Source organism: Chrysochloris asiatica, unplaced genomic scaffold, assembly GCF_000296735.1.
Source record: "Chrysochloris asiatica unplaced genomic scaffold, ChrAsi1.0 scaffold00020, whole genome shotgun sequence".
In the NCBI taxonomy this organism is placed as follows: domain Eukaryota; kingdom Metazoa; phylum Chordata; class Mammalia; order Afrosoricida; family Chrysochloridae; genus Chrysochloris; species Chrysochloris asiatica.
The window spans coordinates 3830645-3855996 of record NW_006408538.1 but is presented as its reverse complement, the minus strand read 5'-3'; the positions used below and the strand labels follow the sequence as shown (position 1 = coordinate 3855996).

The 25352-nt window shown below is 39.2% G+C and overlaps 1 protein-coding gene across 1 annotated transcript in view; it reads left to right on the top strand.

The window, feature by feature from the left end:
• The window catches only part of RTKN2 (rhotekin 2), an 89235-nt gene that overhangs the window by 39020 nt on the left and 24863 nt on the right, over positions 1 to 25352 (top strand). Inside the window, exon 7 of the mRNA XM_006837455.1 lies at positions 16008 to 16102. Coding sequence (XP_006837518.1) covers positions 16008 to 16102 — 95 coding nt within the window. The remainder of the gene's footprint in view (positions 1 to 16007; positions 16103 to 25352) is intronic.

The following is a 25352-nucleotide window of genomic DNA, read 5'->3' as shown; positions in this document are numbered from 1 at the left end:
GTGAGGTTGGCCCAGGATCGGACATTGTTTCCTTCTGCTGTGCATGGGGTCGCTATGAGTCGGTTCCAACCCGATGGCACCTGACAACAACAACAACAGAACTGTCTCTATAGAACATCCAGAAAAAAATAAAAAGGTATATAAAGACTCTTTCCTTTCATATAAGAAAATTGAGACCAAAAGAGTAATGTAATTTGTACAGGGTATAGGGTAGTTGTTGTTAAGTGCTGCTGAGTTAGTCCTCATTCATGATGATCCTGTGCTGGAGAGTTAGATAAGAGCTAGTACTGCCCTACTCATTCATACTCATATGACCTAGTACAGAGTAATTTACTATCTAGGTTTGTGTAGTTCTCGCTATAAAATGGAGATATAAGAATAATAATACAGTAAACCTGGCTGTATGAGATCTTTATGAGATTCAGTAAAGCAATGAATGAACCTACAGTAAGCGTTAAATACATTTAGTTTTACGATTAATTTTTACAATTTTCTTATTATCAAGCCCATGCTCTTTCTGAAGTTCTTGTAAAATTCATGCTGAAGCACTACAGTTTAGAAACTTGACATAGAATTTAAAATGTAGACAGATTTCTGTTTTTCATTCAAACCATTATTTATAATTCCTGTTGTTAATTGCTGTGGAGTTGGTTCTGACCATTGCTACCCTTTATATGGCTTCCAAGGAGTGACTGGTGGATTTGAACCACTGACCTTGCAGTTGACTGTCCAGTGTTTATCCTATAGCACCACACCAGGACTCCTTATAACTCCACAGGTGCATGAAAATAATCTAATTGATGTTAGAATTTATTTTTAAGCTATATTCTCCAAAGCCTAAGGGATTTGGAGGAATAACATTGTTATTGTATGCAGTAGTGAGTTTTTTTCTAATAGGGTTATGAGCATGTTTTGAAGTAATCATTCTCTCCTATTTAGATTTGCCATTCTATTAGCTGTATCCCTGAATCCAAAAATAAATTTTCTCTATGAATATTTTTTTTTTCAATGAACATTTCTTATAAAGCATGCATGGCATTTGTTAATTTTACACTGTCAAAGTTTGGACACAGATAATAGTAAAACATTTTACATTTTCCCCTCCATGATCTAATTGCAGCATTCTGTTGACCTTTTGGTGTGAGTCTAGAATGTACTAGGTTAAAATCATAACCCGAGACTCTTTTATCTGATGCCTTACCCGACTGCTTCAGCACCATGATAGGAGTTTGAGAATACTCATAAAGAGTTAAAATAAGGGAATTGATTTTGTTTCATTAATAGTGGTTTAGTTGAACCAGAAGATCTCTAATACAGTTTTTAATAGTTTTCTTCAATCAAAATGAGCATAAAAGATCAAAGTTGGCAACATGCATCTTCCCCCCCAGTAATATGTCCTGTGACTAATTAAATCGCTTTGTAGGGGTGCTTTTTTTTTTTTTTTTTTTTTTTCAGGCCACCGCTTGCAGTTATCATTTATTTTTTCATCATACTTTGGATCTCAAAAAATATTTTAACAATTGGCCTATCTGATAGAAAAAAATGTAGCTGATTAAACTTTTGGGAACTCAATATTAGGGTTGGCTAAAGGAATGAGTGTAATGTTTTAGAAAGAAAATATTACCCTGACAGGAATGTTTTAAAAGTGAGATCATTGTTGGTTTTGGAAGCATTGACATTGTAATTAGTCATGGTTTAAAAATGAAGTAACTTGAAATATCATCATAAAGTATTGTTTGATCTGCAAGAAGACAGTGAACATTTTTGGTAATTTTTAGTATGCTCCCTGATGTGATTCATTTATCCATTTTATTTGTGGAATTTAGCTTACCGAAATTCCTTTAGCTAGATTTTCCCAGTGCTTCTAATAGTTGAATTAACTATTTTATGCCCCTTGAGAACTAATTTTGTACATTATCCTTCATTGTATATACATAATTTTAAATAATCATCACATGAAAACTATTATTTTGACAGTGACTGTTTACTTGAAAGGATATATTTATTTGTTCAAAATAAGCCACCATACTACATTAAAAAACACACCACCTTTTATTGTGAATTGGGTGAGGATTTATAGACAAGATCATCATCTTTCCATGCAGCAAATCATATGCTTTCTTTCATCTCATTGATGACCATCCCCACCCTGCCACAACAATTATCCAGCTTCCTTCCTATGGTTCCCCATTTACATCTTGCATTTCACAAATGAGCAAAGCAAAAATATTTGATGTGCACTTAAATAACCAAAAAAATACATATTCATTTTTTCTATATAAATATTCTGGAAATATATCCTCATTCTGCCAGCCAGCCTCCTACCTGCAGGCACACAGCCTTTTTCTCAGTCCATGGGCCTCGAGCCAACAATTGCTCTGTTTCTTCATGCCACCATCTCTGCTGTCACCACTCTTCTAGGTAGGGACCTCCACTCATGCTCTTCCTTCTTGATGGTCCTGGGATCATCTGTTCTTGAGATGAAAGATTCACCACTGCCCTCTTTTAGTTGGACATCTTCTACAATTACAGTTGTGACAATCAATCCTGCTAATAGTTCCTCACAATTGAGTCATAAAACCCATTATCATCATCCTTCACCCCCTTTCACCAGATCCATCTGGGAAAGAGAAAAACTATTCAGTGGGAATTCTATTCTACCTTATCCCCCTCATTCTGGTACTAAGTACACTCATGAAAGCTTGTAAGCCAGCCACTTCATTCCTTTTTAGCCCTCCCACCCTCCATTTTTGATCACCAATGTCTAAATTTCATGTCCCTATCAACCCATTAAGGAGCTCTGGTAGCGTAGTGGTTATGAGTTGGGCTGCTAACCTCAGTGTCAGCAGTTCGAAACTACCAACTGTTCTGCGGGATGAAGATGTGGCTTTCTGCTTCCCTACAGATTTACAGCCTTGGAAACCTTGTGCAGGGTCACTGTAAGTTGGAACCGACTCCACGGCACATAACAACAACAACATCAACCCACTGGACTCCTGGTGGGGTGATGTAGGATCAATACTGAATTGCAAACCACAAACCCAGTATACTAAGGAAGTAAAATTGTTCCTTGATCTGAAGAATCCTTCCATTCTGGTTGGAATTTTGAGTCACTGTATTCATTAGTAAAAGTCTAGTTTGTTAAATTGTAGCAGTTTGTACATGTTCACAGTATCAAACATCCTTAACTTCCTCAGGTCAAGTAGCCATCCAAGCTAGGTTAAATGGGTACTAGCTAAATTTGGGAGTTCGTACTCACTTCCCTACACTTCAAACCAGTGGCTGTTTTACTCTCAGCCCTAGCACCCAGGGGCTAGGTCAGTGCTCATGGGCTCAGGAGTTCACATAGCTTCCTAAACTTCAGACCAGCCAGCCCTTCTTTCTCTCTCATCTCAAGGTCAGCAGGTGCCAATGAAAAAAGTCAGACTCAGCCAAGGTCTTCATTGCTTCATTTCCTTCACTTCCACTCACAAATAGACCCATATGGTCACCAGTGAGCATATTAGACTGCTTGCTAGGTGCCCTCTAAGTTTCCGTTCTAGAAGGGGTTTTTCCATAATGGCCTGACTTTTGTGCCTTGATGTTTCCAAAACAAATGGCTTGCTTGAAAGTCAAATAGCCAAACAATCCCTTTTTTTTTTTTTCTTTTTTCTTTAATAACTCTTTCTTTCAATAAAAATCTTGTATTCTCCAGCATTTCTGGCTTGGTCTGTCTGTCTTTTTAAGTGAGAGTGTCCCAATTCAGAAGGTTCTGGGTGGGGCTCAGGATTCCATCTAAGGCCCCATACTCTACAAAGTCTTAACAAGAAGCCTATTTACCTGGGTAAATTCTAAGTTCCATTTTAGCAAATCCAGTCAATTATAGGCTGAAGGCGGGCTTCCAAGCTTTTTGTCATCACAATTCCTGGTATTCATTTCTATCACACATAAAATGTCTATTTTACAATATTAGGCAGGGAAATCCAATATCCACAAGACAGTCAAACATAAACATTTTTCCCCTCCTTTACCCATTCAGCCTATGTTCGGCTCCATGTGTCTACTCACTGAACATTGTTATTCCAAGGTTGTGTATAAATCACTATTCACCTCTATTCCATTTAGTCCATGCATACCTCCCTAAATTCCTCTGTCTTCAGTGTTCATCTGGCACACTCCCTCTTCTTGTACATTGCCCTCCCCCTCCTTGTATATTGCCTTCCCTGTCTCCAAAGCTAAGGTGTCTACCCTCTAGCCAGTGAATTATTCTCCCCTCCGTTTCACCCCTGGTAACCATCAAAGAATGTTTCTTTTAGTATGGAAACCTTTTCTTAAGATGTTACAATAATGGTTTCATATAATATTTGCCCTTTCGCGATTGACTAGTTTCACTCAACATAATGTCTTCCAGGTTCATCCATGTTATGAAGTGTTTTTCAGATTCATTGTTATTCTTCAAGGTTGCATGGTATTCCATATGTGTATGTGCCAAACTTTGTTTATCCATTCTTCCATTGATGGGCACTTAGACTGTCTCCATCATTTTGCTGCTGTGAATAGTGCTGTGATGAATGTTGGTATTATAGACTACAAAGGCTCCGCAGGAAGCCTATATCTACTTGTGTCCTGGTTCTTATTTCTTGTAGATATATTCCAAGTAGGATTGCAAGGTCATAAGGTATTCCTATTTCCATCTTTCTGAGGCAGCGCCATACCATTTTCCAGAGTGGCCTAACCATTTTATAGTCCCACCAGCAATGTTTGAGGGTCCCAGTCTTGCTAGCATTTGTTGTTTTCTGTTTTGCCAATGTGAGATGCTATCTCCTTATTGCTTTGATTTATATCTCTCTAATTGCTATTGGTGTGGTGCTGTGGGTTAATGCGCCAGACTGCAAAGCAGTCTGAACTGTAAGGTCTGCAGTTCAGATTCACCAACTGCTCCTCAAAAACCCTGTACAGGGTCGCTATGGGTCGGAACCGACTTGACAGCACTTCACAACAACAACAACAATTGCTATCGGAGTCCTGGTGTGGTGCTGTGGGTTAATGTGCCAGACTTCAAAGTCATTTAAACAGCTCACCATCTGCTCCTCAGAAACCCTATACAGGGTCAGTATAGGTTGGAGTAGACTTGACGGCACTCAACAACAATTGCTAATGGCTTCCAAAATAATGAACAGATCTATGTTGGAAGAACTGCAACCAGAGTGCTCCTTGGAGGTCAGGATGGCCAAACTTGGGGACATATTGTCAGGAGGGACCAGTCACTGGAGAAGGATATCATGTTGGGTAAGGTGGAGGTTCAGAGAAAAAGAGGAAGACCCCCAGCAAGATGGATTGGCAAAGTGGCAGTATCAATGGGCTCAAACATGGCAACAATTGTGAGGTTGGCCCAGGACCGGTCATTGTTTTGTTTGGTTGAGGATAGGGTTGCCATGAGTCGGTACCGACTCGATATCACCTTACAGCAACAACAGTGGCGAATGACTGTGAACATTTCTTAATATATTTGTTGGCTGCCTGAATGTCTTCCTTGGTGGAAGTGTCTGTTCATGTCTTGTGCTCATTTTTTAATTGGGCTGTTGGACTTTGTCTTTTATAGGTAATAAAGTTCTCTATAAATGTGAGAGATTGGTGCCTTGTCTGATATGTCATTGCCAAAAAAGTTTTCCCCAGGCTGTGGACTCCCTTTTTGGCAAGATTTTTTGATGCACATAAATTTTTAATTTTTATGATGCCCCAGTCATCTATTTTGTCTTCTACTGCTGTTCATTTTTTGTAATGTTTGATAGTATACGTATGGCATGCAAATGAAGCCTTAGGTTTGTCCATTGTTGTTGTTGTTGTTAAGTGCCTTCGAGTCGGAGCCGACCCATAGCGACCCTGTACAGGGTTTCCGAGGGTGTAAATCCTTACGGGAGTAGAAAGCCTCATCTTTCTCCCGCGGAGTGGCTGGTAGTTTCGAACCACTGACCTTAAGGTTCGCAGCCCGATTCGTAACCACTACGCTACCAGGTTTGTCCATAGTGTTTCATTAATGGTCTTTATAGTTCTAGGTTTTGCATTTAGGTCTTTAATCTATGTTGAGTTTGTTTTTGTATATGGTGTGAGATATGTATCTTGTGTCCTTCTTTTGCAAATGGATTCCCAGTTTTTCCAGCACCATTTGTTGAAGAGGCTGTTACTTTTCCATTTAGTGTATGTTGATCCTTTGTCAAAGATATGTGGATGGATTTACCTCTGGGTTCACAATTCTGTTCCACCGATCAATGTATCTTTTGTTGTAGCAGTACCAAGCTATTTTGATCATTGTGGCTGTGTAGTAGTTTTTGAAATTAGAGAATGAGAGGCCTCCAACTTTATTCTTCTTCTTAAGCAATGCTTTACTTATTTGAGGTCTCTTTCCTCTCTATATAAAGTTTGTGATCATTTTTTTCCCATTTCTTTAAAGAATGATGCTGGGATCTGGATTGGGATTGCATTATAGCTATAGAATGCTTTGGGTAGTATTGATATTTTCACAATGTTAAGTCTTCCTATCTGTGAGCGTGGTATATTGTTCCATTTTTGTCAATCTGTTTTGGTTTCTAGTAGTAGTATTATGCAGTTTTCTTTGTATAGGTCTTTTGTTTCTTTAGTTAGATTTGTTCCTAAGTATTTCATCTTTTGGATGGAGCCATGGTGAGGCACTACAGGATAATGTGCTAGAATGCAAGGTCAGTTTGAACTGCAAGGTTAATTGTTCAAAATCACCAGCTGCTCCTATACAGGATAGCTATGAGTTGGAACTGACTCGATGATACTTAATAACAACAACAACAACAATTGTAAAGCGTATTGTTTTCCTAATTTCCTTTACAGAGCTATATTTATTAGTATAGAGGAATCCAACTGATTTTTGTATGTTGATTTATCCCCTACCATTTTGCTGAATTCTTCAATGAATTCCAGTAATTTTCTTGCTGAGTCTTTGGGATTTTCTATGTATAGGATTATATCATCTGTAAATAAAGTTTTATTTCTTCTTTGCTGATTTTCATGCCTTTAATTTCCCTACCTTGCCTTATAGCTCTGGCCAAGTCTTCCAACACAATATTGAATTAGAGTGATGATTAAAAAGCATCCTTCTGTAATTCCTATTCACAAGGGGAATTTTTTCAGTATCTTTCCAATGAGAAATTCTGGCTGTTGGATTTACATGTATGCTTTTAATTATGTTGAGGAATTTACCTTCAGTTCCAACTTTGTTAAGTATTTTTATCAAGAATGGATTGTGGATTTTGTCAAATGCTTTTTTTTACATCAATGGATATAATTATGGTGGTTCTTTCTCCTTTTTTATTTATATGCTGAATTTTGTTGGTTGTTTTTCTAATATTGAACCATCCTTACATCCTGGAATGAATCCCACTTGGTCGTGATGTGTAATTTTATATATATATATATATATTGTTGAATTCTTTTGGCTAGCATTTTGTTGAGAATTTTTGCATCCATGTTCATGAGGGATATTGATCTATCATTTTCTTTTTTTGGTGATATCTTTGCCTAGTTTTGGTCAGAGGATTATGTTATGCTCACTTCTTAAAAGGTATTCAGAAGTTTTCTTTCCTTTTCTACATTCTGGAATAGTTTGAGTAAAATTGATGTCAAGTCTTCTCTGAATGTTTGATAAAACTCACCAGTAAAGCCATCTGGCCCTGGAATTTTTTTGGTTGGAGTTTGATGATCTGATCAATTTCTTCTTTTGTTATAGATCTGTTCAAGATTTTACTCCTTTCTGTGTTAGTTTAGGTAGATTGTGTTTTTCTAAAAATGTATGCATTTCCTTTAGATTTCCAAATTTGTTGGAGTACAGTTCTTCATATAGTATCCTGTTACTATCCTGTTTACTTTTGTTGGTTCTTGTGTGACATCACCCATATGGTTTCTTGTGTGTGTTACTTGCATCTTCTCCCTCTTTTCATTTGTTAGATTTACCAATGAATTGTGGATTTTAGTAATCCTTTCAAAGGACCAGCTTCTTGTTGATTCTTTCTATTGTTTTTCTGCTGTTTCATTGATTTCTTCTCTAATTTGTATTATTTCTTTTCTCCTGGTGACTGTAGGCTTACTTTGATGGTCTTAATTGTTGGAGATGTTGAGTAAATGTGTTGATTTTGGTTAGTTCCTTTTGGTTATGTGTTTTTACTACCCTCTTAACACTGCTTTTGCTCTGTACCAAATGTTTTGGTACGTGTATTTAAAGTGAAGTATTAAAATCTCCCATTACTATTATAGATGTGTCTCTTTCTTTTTCATTTCTATTAGGATTTAATTATGTAGTTTGAGGCTCTTTCATTGGGAGCATAGATATTTATTATAGTTATGTCCTCTTGTTCAGTTGACCCTTTAATCATGAGATGATACCATCCTTTGTCTCTTATGCTGGTTTTTGCCTTAATGTTTATTTTATCAGAGATTAGTATTACCACTCCAGCTTGTGTTTTGTTTTGTTTTTTTTTTATTATTAGTTTATACATTTTTTATGATTAGTTTATATGTTTTTCTGTCTTTTAATTTTTAATCTGCTTTCATCTTTGTTGACAGCATATTAGAGAATCCTGTTTTCTTATCCATTCTACCACTCTGTGTCTCTTGACTGGTGCATTGAATCCATTGATAGTCTATGTAATTATCGATAGGTGTGGATTGATAGCAGTCATTTTGCAGTTGGTTTTTTTTTTGTGTGTGTGTGTGTGTGTGTGGTGCTGCTGTTTTCTTTGTTCCGTATGCTTTCCTGTGCTGATTTCTTTTTCTTTTTTTAGTTTTTTCTTGCCAATTTTAGTTTTAATGTTTATAAAATCTTCATGAATTTCCCTTTTCTTGATTTGATGTGAAGGTGTATTAAGTTTCTTTGAGGGTACCTTGTACTTCATTAATTTCTTCCCCATTATTTAACAGTCTGTTTTATCTTGAACTCTACCTGATCTTCTCACCACCTGGAACTTTGTAACTATACTTTTCCTTCCCTTTGCTTTGTAGTAGTTGTCCGAATAATAGACTGACATACCAGATTTCAGACTTGTAGTGCTCCTTGGAGGCCAGGATGGCCAAACTTCGTCTCTCATACTTCGGACATATTGTCAGGAGGGACCAGTCGCTGGAGAAGGATATCATGTTTGGTAAGGTGGAGGGGACAGAGAGAGGAAAACCCAACGAGATGTATTGGCCAAGTTGGCAGCATCGATGGACTCAAGCATGACAATAGTAGTGAGGTTGGTCCACAATCGGGCAGTGTTTCTTTCTGTTATGCATAGGATCGCTATGAATCGGTACCGAATCGATGGCACCTAACAACAACAGTTTGTTCTACTCAAGGATACTTCCATATCTGGACTGAATTCTGGGTGGTGTTTCCATGTATGTCGATGCCTGGTTGTCGTCTGCTCTTGTTGGTTCTCAGTCCAGAGAACTCCCTTTAGTATATTTTGGAGAGTTGAGATGGCTTTTACAAAGTCTTTTCATTTCAGTTTATCCAGAAATGTTCTAACTTCACTTTTATATTTGCTGGATAGCTTTGCTAGGTATGATTCTTGGTTGGCAGTTTTTTTTCTTTCAGAGTTTTGTATATGTCTCTCCATTGCCTTCTTGCCTGCATGGTTTCTGCTGAGAAATCAGAGCTTAATTAATTTTATTGAATTTCCTTTGTAGGTAATGTTTCATTTTTCCTGAGCTGCTTTCAGGATTATTTCCTTGTCTTTGATTTTGGACAGTTTGAATATGATGTCTTGGTGATTTTCTTTTGAGGTCTGCCCTGCCTGGGGTTCGTTCAGCTTCTTGAATGCTTATCGTCTTGTCTTTTATGATGTTAGAGAAATTTTATTCCAGCAGCTTTTCAGCTATCTTTTCTGTGGTGTTCTTTGCCTCTTCCAGTTCTGGGATTCCAGTCACCTGTAGGCTATTCCTCTTAACGTTGTCCCACAGGAATAATAGACTTTCTTCAGATTTTTTCATTCTTTTTTCTGATTTATCTTCTATTTTACTAGTATTGAGAGACTATCTTCAAGCTCGATAATTCTGGTTTCCATTGATTTAATTCTATTATTTTGTTCTTCAAGTGTATTTTCCATGTCTTATATCTTAGTATTGATTCTCTATATTTCTGTTTGCAGGTTTTATCTTGTCTCTAATGCTACTATTATCTCCATTGCTGCATCTGTTTTTTTAATTATTATTATTATTATTATTATTATTTCTCCTGTAGCACTTTTATGAATTGTTCCTTGTTTTCTTCAACTTTTCTGTGAAACATATGGATATACCTCAGTATCATTCTCATGAATTCTTTTCAGGTATTTCCAGTGCCTCTTCTTCCTCAAAAATATTTTCTAGCACTCCTCTTGGCCATTTATTTGAGCTACTCTGTGTTGTTTCTTCATGTGGATACAAATTTCTACTGCTTTTAGGCTTTGTGGTGTTGTTGTGTTGGTACTAAGTTGATGACTGTATGTTGGTGCATTCTTGGGCACTCACCAGTTGCCTCCTGGTGAGTGTGAGCTTCTCTGTTTCACTGATGAACAGATGCGCTTTTCTGTTCACTGCTCATACGGTTCAGTTCAGAGTGGATTTAATAGTAGTCACTGCTCTAATGTATAGCAGCTGGTATTGGCTCTTACCCAGTTGGTGGGGTTATAGAGAGTAAGGTTGTGGCTTGGCTATATGGCTGCAGTTTCTTTCTCCTGTCCGGTGAGGCAAGAAGAGAAAATGCTCCCACAAGAGAGAAGGAGGACGAAGAAACAAAACTAAAAAGAAAAATCAGGAAATCCCAGAAAAAGAAAAAAACAAAACAAAAAACACCAATATAAGGACAGTAAAACTGGGGCAAGAAAAATAAATAACAACAACCAGGAAACAACAGCATGGAATTAAGAGTAATTCTGTGGTGCCACCTAATGGACTCTTGCTGTCACAGATGTCAGGAATTATAAAATAGTCCCACTGTGCCTCTCTGACCTATCACTAGCTTTTTTCTATTTCTTTCCCCCTGTTTTCATCCCTCAAGTCTGTCCAGCTGCGTCTCCTAATAAGAGCTAGCCCAGTGCTGGCCAGAACTGATTTGCAGCAGAGCTTGCTGTTGTGGGCTGTTTCTGGTTTCTCCTCCCCCTTCACTTACGTGCCCAGCCACAGGGTCCTCACGGAACCTTCTCTGGGTTGTCTGCACCTACAGGTGTTGCCTCTGGTCACCAGAAAGGAAATGAGTAGAGAAAGAAGGATAAATAGATCAATATAATCAAATAAATAAATAATCACACCTTTGTCTCTGGGAGTTACAGGTAGGCTTTTGCCGTGCAAACGTTTTCCTGTCTCTTAGTCCTCTCACACTTGTTCCACTGTGCTACATTTAAAATCAAATCAAAGTTAAAGTTATAAAACAAGTGTCCTAGCATTTATTTAGGAAAAATGGATTGTTTTTGTCATGAGGAACATTAGTGTTAAAAGTTTGGTGTGAGAGATAGTATAGTTTTCAAACATAATTAGGAAAGTAGTTAATGTCATATGCTATGTTGGATTCAAAGGATAGTAAGTCATGATCCCTACATTTAAAAAATCTTATAGTAAATATAGCAAAATGTAGGTCACTGTTTTAACAGAAAAATAGCTTAATTTTAAACAATTTCTTAATTAAATATAGTGTGATATATAGTGGGTTCTCTTGCCAATATGCCATTTATTAGTTATAGACAAATCAATTATAGGCTGTGAAGTCTTTGCAGGCAAGTGAAATTCTCTGCCTGTAAGTTCAAATCCACCAGCTGCTCTGAATGAGAAAGATGAGACTTTAAATCCTTGGAAATCCTAAACACTGTCACTATAAGTTGAAACTGACTTGATGGCACCTAACAATAACATGAATGAATTTGTCAATTCTGGGGCTACTAGTTGAACGCTTAACCAAGTGTACTACTCTTGTTAATTGGATATTTCACAGTTTATTTAATAACTTGTAGAGGTTTTCAGTAACATTTTTCATGTTGGTAGTTTCAGAAGTATCACTCAGTAGAAGTAAAGGTCTAACATTGCTTGAAAACATCTAAGGAACAGTCGTCAGTAATGGTTATGTTCTATGGAGTTCTGGTGTGGCGCAATAGGATAAACACTGGGCTGCTAATCGCAAGGTCGGTGGTTCAGACCCACCAACTGCTCCTTGGAAACCCTTTACAGGGTTTATATGAGTCAGAACATACTTGACAGCATTTATCAGCAGTAATAACAAGGATTGAGACAAAAAACGTAAACATATACTTTGACTATCAGATAATTTTAGCCTATTCTGCTACTACCCAAGTTGCTTTGTAGCATGTCACATTTCTAGCCAACTCATTGCATAGGCACAGCCTGTTACAGGGTTGCTTCCTGTGTACATTAATCGCAGCACTTTCCATTTCACTGTGTATTGGAATGACAGTTTCTAAAGTGAAGAACATGCAAAGAGTTTTGGTCACCAGTGAGAGTATTGCAATATAAATCCTAAAAATGAAATGAAAAGGTTTCTCTCTTGTTTCTCTCCTTCTCCTTGACTTCACCATTTCATGTTATTATTATTGGTGGATGTAACATACAAGGATAAATCATAAATATTGCTACCCAGTTCCAGTTACACACACATCTCTGCAGTCAGCGGATGACTATACACACGTTATCTCACTGATACACTTATCTTCATCTCATTAGCGTGCTCGTAACACTGAAAGCTGCATTTATCAGAAAAAGCCTAGGAAAGTTGCACCATGGAATTGTTTTTCCATCATAACAATTATTTGAGGGTATCAAGGGCTGTCTTGAGATAATTTGGTTGGAAACCATGCCCCATGTATTATAACCCTGATCTTGCCATTTCATATTTCATTTTGTCCCCAAAACTCAAATAATATTTATAAGGAAAATGATTTGAGTTCCTCCAGGATTTCAAAATGTGATTTGATATGGTGTAAATCAAAGAGCACAGAATTCTTTGAGGAAGGATTTGGAGATGGAAACATCGCCTTCAGTCCTGGAGGGAGGGTATGTCAATAAACCATAATTTCACAATTGGATATTTTAGTTTACTAAAGATGCCTGTGATTTACTTTTTTTTACTTTCCTTGTTACATGTAGACGATTCATCTAATACTGTAGCCTCTGAGTTTCATGACTTTCTGTCAGTGATCTTGTCTTCTAGTCCATCTCTGCCATGCATCCCTTGTTCATATCCTAGATCTATCATCAATAATTGTTGTTATGTGCCACCCAGTGAGTTCTGACTCAGTGACCTGTTGTCTAGTCCTGTGCCATCCTCAGAATCACTCCTACACTTGAGCCCATTGTTGCAGCCACTGTGTCAGTCCATCTTACGTCTGATGTTCCTCATTTTTCTGACCCTTTACCTGGTATGGCACTGCCGGTTAATGCTCTGGACTGCAATGTTTGTTTGAACCGCAAGGTTGGCGTTTCAAGCTCATCAGCCACCTCTCAGAAACCCTATACAAGGTCACTAGAGTCGTAACTGACACAACGGGAGTTAACAACAACAACAACTTTACCAAGTATGGTGTCCTTCTCCAGGGACTGGCCACCCCCTTGACAACATGCGCAAAGAACAGTAGACTGAGTCTCGCCATCCTTACTTCTAAGGAGCCTCTGGCTGTATTTCTTCTGAAACATATTTATTCATTCTTCTGGCAGTCCACAGAACATTCAGTATCATTCACCAACACTATAATTCAAATGCAACAATTCTTCTCTGACCATCCTTATTCATTGTCCAGTTTTTGCACGCATATGAGATGACTGAAAATATCATGGCTTGAGTCATGCACACCTTAGTCCTCAGTGTGACATCTTTGCTTATTAACCCTCTTAAGAGGTGTCCTGTTCATGCCTTGCAGGTCAGCTCGATGTAGTGTCTACCCCCTTCCTTTCTTTTGGGCATCTCAGAGCACTCCCTCACTGTACTCCAGCCACACCTACCATGGGCTCACTTTGGTCTTTGCACTTACTCTCCTTTGTCTGAAATGGTCTTTCATCTGCTTTTCTTTCTTACGGCTCATTTATTTCATTCAGGCCTCTCCTGAAATGTTACTTTCTCGGATCATTTTTTTCTCCCTTGTCTATCTGAAATAACAAGCTTGGAGTCTTGGTGTGGCACTGTGGGTTAATGCATTGAACTATAAAGTTGGTTTGAACCACAAGGTTTCTAGTTCAAGCTCTCCAGCCGCTCCTTGGAAACCCTACATAGTGTTGCTGTGAGTCAGAATGGACCCTGTATAGGATTTCCGAGGAGTGGCTGGTGAGCTTGAACCACTGACCTTGCATTTCAAACTGACTTTGCTATCAAGCGCCATTAGTCCACAGTGCCACACAGGACTCCACTTGACCTCAGATCCTGATACAGTTATATGTTTATTTCTCTGTCTTCTAAGATGCTCTGGTCCCATCACGAGGGAATGGTTGTCATTGTTAGCTACTATCCGAGAGTGCTGGGTCAGTGCTGGCAGCTCTCACTCATTGTCGTGATCTTTCCTGAAAATAGTGTATTTTGTATGAACATGATGACAGGGATCCTATTTTTTATTGTTTTAAGTGAAATTATAATGTTCTATTATACCCGGCTCCCATCTACTTTTCTAAAATACAAATACACAAAACCTGTACAAGAACAACTAATTACTATTGTGTTTATAGTCCTGGTGCCACAGTGGTTACGCGCTCGGTTTGGTGGTTCAAATCCACCCAGCAGCTCTGAGGATCAGTCATCTGGCGATGTGCTCCTATGAGGATTGTAACCTAGGAAACCCCATGGAGCAGCTCTGCTGTCACACTGGGCCCCTGATTTGGAATTGACTGAGAGGCACCTAATAGCAGTAACTTTGACATTTTGAGTTTTGAGAATTTATTGTTTGGGAAAATAATAAAACCAAGAAGGATCACAAAATTAAATTAAGAATACTAGCACAGAAAACGCTAGTCATTATTGAATAAAAATTTACTTTGGGCACCATAAAGAGCCAAGATACGAAGTTTATTCCTAGATTTTCTTAGTAGTTTCGCAAGAGTGTGACTTTAGCAAAAGCAGCTTAAAAAGGATTATTATAAAATGGAAAATAATGATTAGTAATGAAGTCTGTCTTTCCCCATACTAGATAAAATCCCCAAGTTTTTGAAGTAGGTAACCCAAAGGAAAGAGGTTAATTCTTATGCTCATGAAATAAATATGAACCAGTTCCCATTATTCCCCTTGTTAATAACCTTCAGCGACTTCTAGAATTAAATCCACTCTTCTTCCAAGGTGCACATGGCCCTCATGACCTAACCCCTGCCTGTATTTCCAACCTCTTGTTGAACCGTGCATCCCAGTTGCTCACGGAGTTCGGATCGTCTCTCTCCCTCCCTCTGTGCACACTGTTCTCTCTGCTTGGAATGTTTTTCTCATTCTCTGCTTAGCTACCTCCTTTTATGACTCCATAACTGCGACACATTTCCTTTTCCTGGTTATCTATCATTGTTTTGTTGAGTGCTGTCAAGTTGGTTCTGACACATAACGACCCTGTTTAGGGTTTCCAAAGAGTGGCTGGTGGGTTTGAACTATTGACCATGTGGTTAACAGTTCAGTGCTGATCCTACAGTGCCACACCAGCATTCCTCACTTATCATAGGTCCTCAATATTCTCATCCTCTTGTTGGTTTCCTTCATAGAAAAATTGCATTATAATGTGCAGTACCAGAATGTAATGCTGGGTCTTGTTCATCATTAAATGCCCATCACCTGGTACATATTAGGTTTTCAGTTCAATGTACAGAATGGATAGTTGTGGACCCTTCAGAGAAACATTTGTGTTTGAGTTAAACCAAATAATGTGCAGATTTTATTAAGATAAAAACATCATAGATAAACATGTGAAATTTATTAATAACGTATGTTGACTAAAATCTGTTTTCTATAACAGCCAAATGTTTTATGTAATAGAAAACATGAAAATATTTAAAACATGTCTTGTTTCTTATATTAGTGGTGCAAAGTATAATTTGCTAGCTCATACTACTCTGACCTTGGAAAGTATTGAGGATAACTTCAAGACTCATAATCTGTCTATTAATGGAAACGGTAAGTACATTACATATTTTATTTATTACATATATTATACATATGAGGCATCAATGATTTCTATTTTTTAATTTTTTAATATGCATTCCTGAAACAGATATTGGCTTAAATATTGTAAGCATAAATGACCTTGAGGGTTCTTTGAAACGTGTCCATCCCTTTGTCCCAAAGTAAGAAAAATATCTATTTTCCTCTATGCCTGGACTGCTAACCACAAGGTCGGTGGTCCAGCCTACCAGGTGCTCCTCGGAAACCCTATACAGGCTCACATTATGTCAGAACCAACTCTACAGCACTTAACAACAAAAACAGCAATGCTCTTTGCTAAAGATTTGTTTGTGAAGCTAGTTTAGTGACTATGGGAAGGTTTTGTGTCTTTTGAATCCTGGTCTTTTGCTTGAAACTGACAACTTTACCACCCTACTGGCTAGAAATCAATGACCTCAAGTGAAATTTGAGATTTTAGTTTGAAATTGAGGAAGTTGACCCTTCTGTTGGTGGGAAGCAGAGGATAGGAAAGATGATGTTGTTAAAGTGCCGATGAGTTGGTTCTGACTTATAGCAACCCTGCTGAGAGGGTTTCTGAGGAGCAGCTGGTGAGTGTGAACTGCCAAACTGGTCATTCAAACCGATCTTGCAGTCAAGATTGCCTATCCTGCTGTGCCACATCAGGGCTCCAGAGATGGTGATGGCATTTATCCAAGAGAAATGTATAGGAAGGTTAAGAAGGGGGTTAGTGATTAGGGAGGCCTGTAAAATTTGTCATGAAGACTTGCCACTCTCCCAGATTACTTTTATCTATGATGAAAAAATACAGTAAAGTTTTTAGAAACATGATTTGGATTATTCTAAATATTATGTGGTAAGTGTACTCACTAGCTAGAACTACTTTAACTTTGTGAAGATTGGTGGCTTTCTACTGACGAGACTGATGATTTTACAACAATGTTTGTTTTCACTCATAATGAAAAAATTTAGCTAAAAAAAAAATAAAGAAGTACTTAAAATATAAATATACAGCTTAGCAAATAACTGTGAAGTGAAGAGCTGTGTAACTACCTCCCATGTCAAAAACTAATCCTCCTCCTTCCATTTACTCATTAGTGACTGTCTCTTTATCTGACAATTTTGCATTTACAACAATAGTAAAAAATCTATACAATTATTTTTTGCATATGTGACATAGGTCTGGCAGTAATGAAAACCAAGGTGTGAGGCGAGTGTGATGTTGGCTGTGATGGCTAAGGTTATGTGCCTGCTTGCCCAGGCCATGTGGTGTGGCAGTTATGTACTGATGCAATTTGGCAGTTACATAATGATAACTTGGAAATTATGTAATGATGAACTTCAGCAGTAAATAATGCTATAAATGAGCCCTGGTGTGGTGCTGTAGGATAAGCACTGGACTGCCAATCACAAGGTCGACAGTTCAAACTTACCAGATGCTATCGGAAACCCTACACAGGGTCACTGTAAGTCAGAACTGACTCGACGGTACACAGCAACACCGATGTAATTACCCACCATATTGTGATCTGATAAGCTCATCTTTCATTTTCACATAACCTGATCTTTGGAGCCTGATCATGTGGAAAAGGAAAGAGTGGGTATACATCATTGCCAATGCTAAGATCAGCACCAGACTCCATGATGGTAACGTCAACTTGACTCATACTCGGGGTGACCCTATAGGATAGAGTACAGCTGTCCCATGGCGTTTCCAAGGCTGTCACCATATGGAACAGACAGCTACACAGTTTTTTCTCAGATTAGCCGGTAGATTTAATTTACCAACCTCTTGGTTAGTAGCCAGTTTCAATTACCATGGGGTAAAACATGTGACTTTTATAGTTAATCCATCTTATCAAGGATCGTCCTCTTTTTCACTGACCCTCAACTTTACCAAGCATTATGTCCTTTTCCAGGGACTGGTCCCTCCTAATGTTAGGAATTTCATTCAGATTCTCAGTGTTCTTAATCATTGTAGTCTACATACTCCGCATTACCGAGATAGGTGTGATGATGTCTAATTTGATTGTGGATTTTTCTAACTCTCATAGTTCTGTCCATTTTTTTATTTCTATAATTTGAGTTTTTGCATTTGATCTACAAAAATTTTAATTGTGTATTTTCTTCCATTATGTTACAGACATGCCTGTTCAAATAGAATTATATTATTGGATTTTTATTTTTATCCTACTTGGTAATTTCCTTCTGTCCTTCTTTGCTGTATCATTTAATTATTTTTACAGTTAATGTCAAATAAATATATATACATATGTATAGAGACAGATAGAAATTTGTATTTGAATCTAGCATGCTTTCTGTTTTTTATCCCTATTTCATCATTGCTTTTTAAGAATTGATTACCTTATCATTTCTATTTTTCTTCGTTCTAATGGAAGTTATACGTTTTTTCAAGTATTTGAGAAATTACCCTTGGCATTTCATTAATCATACTCATAAAGTTAAAAGATAGTTTTACCTTTTTCTCAGACATGTGCTTAAACCAACAAACCTTAAAACTGTTAACTGAATTTGTCTGACATTGAGCCTTGTAGACGTTCCATAGAACAAATTTTAAGAAATTCCGATCAATACCCCTAACTCTTTTTATATAAAGTATGTGTAAATTAATATCTTATAAATCAACCATAGTTTGAAAAAAAAAAAAAAGGCTATAATTAAAAAGAAATAAAATTTTATAAAGAAAAAACCTTACCCCTTAATTTATTCTTTATTATAAATCTGCATGTTAATATAGGAGCCCTGCTGTAGGATAAAGGAGCTCACTGGACTGCTAACCAAAAGGTTCAACCCCACCAGCCCCTCCTTGAAAACCCTATAAAGGGTCACTATGAGTGGGAACAGACTCACTAACACTTAACAACAACAGCAGCAAGTGGCACTGTAGGATGAGTGCTGGACTACTAACCCAAGTTGGTAGTTCAAATATACCAAGGGGAAAGCTGAGACTTTCTGCTCCTGTAAAGATTTACAGCCTCAGAAACTCTGTACAGGCTCGCTGAGTTGGAATTACCTCCATGGGACTTGGTTTGGGTGTTTTTGGCTTTTGGGTGTTTTGTTTTTGTGTTTTTTTTTTGTTTTGTTTTTTATGTTAATATGGGGTTTATTTTAAATAGCTGTATGCCGATGTGTACTAAATGTTTTCACATCAAGATGAAGCACGTGATTTTTTAAAATTAGAACTCACATGTATTGCTCTTACTAGTTGAAGGGAACTACCAGTATGACACCTTCAGGTTTATATTTAGCACAAGAAATTTTTGTATAGTCAGTTCTCAAGTCATGAATGAGACCTATTCCTAACTGTGTCTTTAAGAATTGGAAGGTAAGTTGGACCAGGTGCATGCAGTTCTTCCTTAGCCTTCCTTTAGTGCAAGAAAGGACCCCTGGTGGCACCATGAGCTTTTGAGACAATGGGTGAATTAGATAAAAATCTTCAAACTACTGAACGTAAACTCGTTCCCTTCCTATTTAATGTCATCATGTCCTAACACCTTCCCAGAAAAGAATTATTATTTTGATTAATGTGTTGCACAAGGACTTAAAGGCAGCATTGGGAATTGAAAAGGAAGGGTATGGTTTAGGGAGTCAGACTGTCCTGGATATGACAGTGTAGAAATCACCTACTAGATCTCAGACACATTGACAGGTGTCATAGGCACGTTACGCTGCGCGATGTTCCCAGCAGCCCCCTAGCTAAGGTGAGATGTTGCCATGCAGTCATCAAATATTTGATATGGCTCTTCTCACCATAGGCTTTGTAACACCCACCAAATTTCTGGTCTATTGTGGGTGGGTGTGAGTAAGAAAAGATAGGGGAGATGTTGATAAGATTATCAGTGTTGCATGATTGTGAATAGAGTGAATTGTGATTGTAAAAACTGGAACTCTACTGTGGGGATTGGTCAGTTTTGCCATCGCACTGGGTATAAAATGTGCCATCTGAGATGCAGGATGATGGGGTTCTCTCACTGCCATCAAGAAAGAAGAGCCAAGAGCGTGGAGTATGTATTTTGGACCCTGGGATCCCTGCATGTTGAACCTCCTTGATCCAAGAGACAGAGAGCTATGGCAGCACAAGACAGTGTGTTAGGCTTCCAACCCAGGGAGTGAGAAAGCTGAGTACCTGTGGGCAGGAGGCTTGTTTGTGGAGTATGGTGCCTCCTGACACTCAATAGGGGGAGCCAGGTCTTCTGGCTCACAAAGCTAAAATTGACCACCTTCAGGTTGAGCCTGGGGCATAGTGGCACATCCTTTGGGCATTTTTCAGCAACACTAAAGAAGCTCCATACTATTGCCCAAGCAGTGCAGAGGCCAGGCCAAAGGACCAAGGGCCAGAGAGAGGTCTGCTGCAGGCATGGCTGAAAAGAGACTGGATCGTGAGCAGTTTTGATCCTGAACTGTAACTTAACTTCCCTAATAAAGCCCATGAGTATTGTCTGTGAACTCTATGTGGCCATTGAAATGAATTATCTATCCCAGCTGAGAAGTAGAGAGTATTGTGGTAGGGACAGGTGGTATCAGAATTGGTAAGGAAGGTTGGAGGGTGGAGGCATGTCTGACCTCTGTCTCCTAGAAGTTAGCCTTGGCCATGCTGATGGGGATTCTCTTCGTGCCCCCTTGTGGAGCCAGAGGAGGCCAGATAATAGCTCCACCCCAGTTTTAAAGGAGGTATTTTAGAAATTAAGAATTGACAGTCAGGTTGAGTGACTAGTCTTCTTGCCAGGAGAGAAGAATCTGACTTCATTTTATTCCATAATGGTCCTGATTTGTAAAGAAACCTAGGTTGGAAGTAACAGGTGATATAAGGTATGTGGAGAAAAAACTGCATTGCAAGGAATTCTAAATCGAATATCCCTACTTATTAGGGATTATAATCGAAGTCATTCCTTTTCTTGGTGTGCCTTGAAATCTGACTTATTTTACCAGAGAAATAAATTTGTTACACATATTACTAGGTTCCAGGTACAGTAGTGATTGTGCAAAGTTTATAGACTGGTTTGATAATGTAATCATTTATGATTCTGTTACTTAAGAGGATGTGCATTCTAACTTAAAAACTAGCTTACAGTTATGCAAAACTCTGCCTTTTAACTTTAAATTGATAATCAGAAATTGGTTTCAGATACATGAGGGGTTTTCAGAAAGTTTGTGGAACAATGCCAGTATCTTTTCATTCCACTTTTCTAGGAAGTTTTCGAAGTCTCCTCACATTACTCAGAGTCATGTTTTTATAGAATTTTATTTTAGATCTACGTGTTCTAGAAAAGGAAATTCTTACCTATCTCTGCATTTTGGAATCGTTACATATTTATGAGTTTATTTCTATCAGATCAAACCTTCCATGCATAAATGCTAACCATTTTAATATAGTACAGTTTACCCTCAAACAGGACACATTTGAACTACATGGACCCACTTAAATACAGATTGTTTTTCCTGCTGCTAATACGATGAGCAATTGTTGCAAGTATCCACAGATCTGTGGCTCTGTTCATCTCTGCCGGAACAGTAGAGAAACCTGCAGTTCAAACCCATCTTGTTCGTGGGTCAACTGTACATGATACATGGATTTCCTACAGCACGGGACGTTGGTCCCCATAACCCCTGGCCCCTGTATTGTTCTAGGATCAACTGTATAATAGAAAATATGTGTGCTCTTTAGTAGAAACAATTGTGTATGTAAGTTGGTAAAAAGCTTTTTTGTTGCACTTTGTACTGTTCATTTAGATCATTGTTCTTTTCCCCTTTAACTAATGTACTAAAACTGGATACTCTCTGTCTGTATAGTAAATAACTAATGTTTAGCAAAAAACTTATTTTCCCATAGTACTAAGATTTTCTGTTAATAATATTAACAGTCTCAGTGAATGGCTAACTATTTTATAGGAACCACAAGCAATGGTGCAGTGAAATACTCTAAAACCTGTTTTTGTGTGTTCCAGTGTGAATTGGGGGCATGGTGTTGGGTTTCTGTATGATCAAGTGTGAAGTGGGGGCATGGTATTGGGTTTCTGTGTGTTCCAGTGTGAACTAGGGGCATGGTATTGGGTTTCTGTATGATCAAGTGTGAAGTGGGGGCATGGTATTGGGTTTCTGTGTGTTCCAGTGTGAAGTGGGGGCATGGTATTGGGTTTCTGTGTGTTCCAGTGTGAACTAGGGGCATGGTATTGGTTTTTTGTATGTTCCAGTGTGAGCTGGGGTCTGGTGGTGGGTTTTTATTTACATTCTGAGGTATAAAATAAACAGTCATATTCAGGGCTTTCCTTCCATACAGATAAAAAGGCTATATACTCAACTGCAATCTACATTAAATGAGTGCCTTAATGTTTTTTAAACTTTTAAGCTAATTTAAACTTTAAAATGTTGAAAGTTGAATGCCAAGTTGCTTACATGGTGGCACATTATCTCCAAACATGTTAACAAGTTGTTCCTACTAGCAGGACATTCTGCTATATTTCCACAACATAATAGTCCAAATCTGGAAATGCCATTCATACCTTAGACTACCGTCCAATCGTCATAGTCCAGTGCCATGTCACACACTGCCTCAATACTGTCATATGGCACACAGAGCCTGTGCAGAATCACACACTGCACTGAGTTCTCATGCCTCTTTGAACTGACTCCACAGCACATGACCACCATCGTCATGCCTCTTTAGTTTCCTTTGATCATTCGCCACCACCACCACCATGTATGCTAAAAATCATGAGGTCCCACTAGTACATCCAGTTCTAAACCAAGACCACCGAGTTCAACTTAATCGTTTGTATCTCCCTTCTCCCACAGTGAGCAACCTGTCTTCTGGTCATCTTAACACATTTTCAGCTGTAATCAGTCTCCCTGAGAATGGCCAGTTGCCCATCTCTTTCACATCCCTGCTGGAGCTCTGACTCTCCATTCTGTGTCACATCCAACCCTGACAGCCTACACCAGACCACCCCTTCACAAGGCTGCCCTGCTTACCCTGCTTAGGGTCTAACTCCCTGGGCCTGGCTGCTCTCCCTCACCTCATGTGGACACCCTTCTCAGACTAACCTCTGCTCAAATGTTGCCTCATTTAACTTGTGGTTCAGCACAATGCATTGGCTGAGTCACTCCATGTGTGGATGGTGTCCTCACTATTCATATGGTTGGACTGACCCCATGCCCCCAGACTCTCCTAACTGTAGTTCCTGATGCCTTAACGGGGGTAGCCGTGTGAGGTAAACACCCTTCTCACCCTGCTCACCTTAGGCTACCCTTTGGTAGACACCCACCTTGGAATTTGTGTCCTACCTCCAGCTCCGTGTCCACAGTGACACCCTCCTCATCCTGTTCTGGAAGCCCCTTCCCCCTTTGGGCTGCAGTTGTGTACCTTGGCCCATTTGCAGCCCTTCTGCTCCCGCTCCAGCGCTCAGCTCTGGCATACTGTAGCTTCTTCCTCAGCCCCGGATACAGATGCCTGTCTTCCTGAGTTCCACCTGCTCTCTTAAGACTCTATTTTACAGCTCACCTCACACTCAGCCAATCCAGAATGGATGGTATCATCTCACCCTTCATTCCTTTCTCCCTCCTTTACTACATCAGGGTCAGAAATGCTCAGGGCACTGTTGTTCCTACCAGAACAGCCGATCCTCAGCCGTGCCTACTGGCAGGCCTCTCTGCAGGCCAGTGGTACCAAGCTGTCAGGGCTGCTAATCAGTGCCCACAGGATACACTGCAACACCAAAGCCTCCACCTGAAGCCACTGGCTCTGTGGGTCAGCAATCCTAGCTCCCCCAGTGCAGTGCAGGCAAGCCTCCTGCCCGAAATCACTCAGCGTTAGTTGCTCGGAGGCCTGGGAAGCCTACCGCTCTGTCTGGTGTTTTGACTCTTGGTTCTGTTGCCGCTGCTCCTCTGCCCCTCCAGTGTCACAGCTTTCTATCTCAAAGTTTGAGGAGATTCCATGTGCAGGGATCTCGGGATCCAAAGAACATGCTGTCCACCCCTGGCTCTTCTGTAATGATAGTGGGACTTCCCCTCCTGTTTGTTGTTGCTATGTGCCGTGGAGTCGGTTCCGACTCATAGCAGCCCTGTGCAGGGTTTCCGAGGCTGTAAATCTTTACGGGAGCAGAAAGCCTCATCTTTCTCCTGCGGAACAGCTGGTAGCTTTGCACTGCTGACTCAGGTTAGCAGCCCAATTCGTAACCACTACACTATTAGAAAGATGAGGCTTTCTACTCCCGTAAGGATTTACATCCTCGGAAACCCTGTACAGGGTCGCTATGGGTCGGACCCGACTCGACGGCACTTAACAACAACAACAACAACACTATTAGAGCTCCTGTTTGTTAGACAGCTCAGTTTTTACCCATGCTGCTACTGCTGGTGGGAGTGGTGGTTATGTGGCACGGAGTTGATTCCAACTCATAGAGACCCTGTATACAGTTTCTGAGGCTGTAAACCTTTACAGGAGCAGAAAACCTCGTATTTCTCCTGCGGAATGGCTGGTTATTTCAGACTGCTGACACTGAGGTTGTTGTTGTTGTTGTTGTTGTTATGTGCCGTGGAGTCGGTTCCAACTCATAGCGACCCTGTACAGGGTTTCCAAGGCTGTAAATCTTTACGGGAGCAAAAAACCTCATCTTTCTCCCACGGAATAGCTGGTAGTTTCGAACTGCTGACCTGACACTGAGGTTAGCAGCCCTAATTATAACCCCTTTGCTACCAGAGCTTCTGACACCCATGCTAGTGTTCAAATTTTTACCTTCACAATGAACTGTTAACCCTTCTCAACTGAATCATGTTATCCTCTCAGCATCTTCCCCTACTTTCTCTTACACAGATCTTGCAGGACAAAAATGTCATTTCATATGAGTTACAAAAACTCTGGGTACAAGAGCCATATGAAGTAATTCACTTCACTGTATCTTTCAGACACAAAGCCCAGCTCCTTTGTTCTTTCAATACCTTCCAAATGCATCTCTTCCTCTTCATTTCTGCTTCTACCACGGCCCTCATTTGGGACTTGGTTCTCACCTGAATTGTTGTCAGGTGTATAACTTTTTATATTGCTACCATGGTTTAAAAGGTCAATCTGTCCCTCCCGTGTTGAAAGCCTGTACTTCCCACTATGGATATGGAAGCTTCAGTAAGAGAAGGCAGAGGGCCCAAAGGTCTAGTAAATTATTATTGTAAAGATGTGTATAACTTTGATTAATAACTTAATTAACGATCAAAAAAGATTAAGAGGCTAAAA